This window comes from Vairimorpha ceranae (assembly GCF_000988165.1).
Source record: "Vairimorpha ceranae strain PA08 1199 chromosome Unknown NODE_422, whole genome shotgun sequence".
Classification (NCBI taxonomy): Eukaryota; Fungi; Microsporidia; family Nosematidae; genus Vairimorpha; species Vairimorpha ceranae.
Window position 1 is genome coordinate 1 of NW_020169715.1, and position 1176 is coordinate 1176.

At 23.1% G+C, this 1176-nt stretch overlaps 1 protein-coding gene across 1 annotated transcript; it reads left to right on the forward strand.

The window, feature by feature from the left end:
• Positions 1–905, forward strand: AAJ76_4220003 (hypothetical protein; the record flags this gene model as incomplete). The annotated part of the gene is made up of 1 exon (XM_024475620.1): positions 1–905. A coding segment is annotated over one exon (905 nt), but the record flags the coding sequence as incomplete, so codon positions are not given.
• Between the last annotated feature and the right edge of the window lie 271 nt (positions 906–1176).

The following is a 1176-nucleotide window of genomic DNA, read 5'->3' on the forward strand; positions in this document are numbered from 1 at the left end:
AACATTCTTACTTAAATAGATTTTGGAATAATGATACTCATTTATTATTACAAAAAAACCAAAATGATTTAATACAAGAGCAATACGGTAATTTAGAAATTATCACTTTTTTACAGAAAAATTATAATGATTTGATTTCATCAAATTATCAAACTTACTATTTAGAGAATAATAGTATAAATTTACCAAGTGCTGTTCATACAGATGCTCCATTAAATGTTGGTGTTTCGTCTACGATTAATAACCCTGAAAGTAGTTATTCTTTTAATAATGCCTACCAGAATGATAAAAACGCAAAAGATAAAATGAAAAAATTAAAAACTAACAAAGTATCTAATATTCAAATAAACGGGAATGAAAAGGCTTCGAAATCTAAAAGAAAAGTAAAGAATAGTAGAACAACTCTAAAAAGTCGATTTACAGCTAACGAGCGCGAACTTTATGAAAAATACCAGCAATCTGAAAAGAACTTTAGAAGGTTTTTTAGACTTAAAATTAAAGATCAAATGCCGCAATTTATTAAGAAACTTGAAATATCTAATCTTTCTGATGACTTGAAACAAAAATCAATTCTTGCTCTACAAAATCTTTCAAGTTTTTTAGATACTATAAATAGAATTTATATTAGTACAAATAAAAAGAAAAATAAGGAAGATTTTTTAAATTCATTAAATTTATCATGTAATCAATTTAGCAAGTATACCGTCGTGTCTCAAAAACTTTTAATTTTTAAATTGATTTGTAATAATTTACATTGGGTTGATGAAAGCATTTTTTGTTGTATTTCTAGTTGTAATTTTTATGAAATTAATTGGTTATTATTTTGCATTGACAGAAGATTTAGTTTATTTTACAGTAGACTATTTAGTCTAAGAGAAATATTTGATAAAAATGATCAACATTAAAATTTTTTAAAGGTAATTTGTATTATTTTATAGAATAGTTGCTCATTGGATCTATTATTTTTAATAATTTATTTGTTTTCTAGTAAAATTTACGATAAAAAAATATTTTTTTTATCTAAAATATCGATAATAGATGTAAGCATTAATTATTTTAAGTAATTAAAGCCCGCAAAGGGCTTAATATGTGGGACAATCTTTACAATTTAAACTAAAAAAGATTTGAAAGTTGGAAATATATAATTCTACGGTATTAATACTTATCCACAATAAA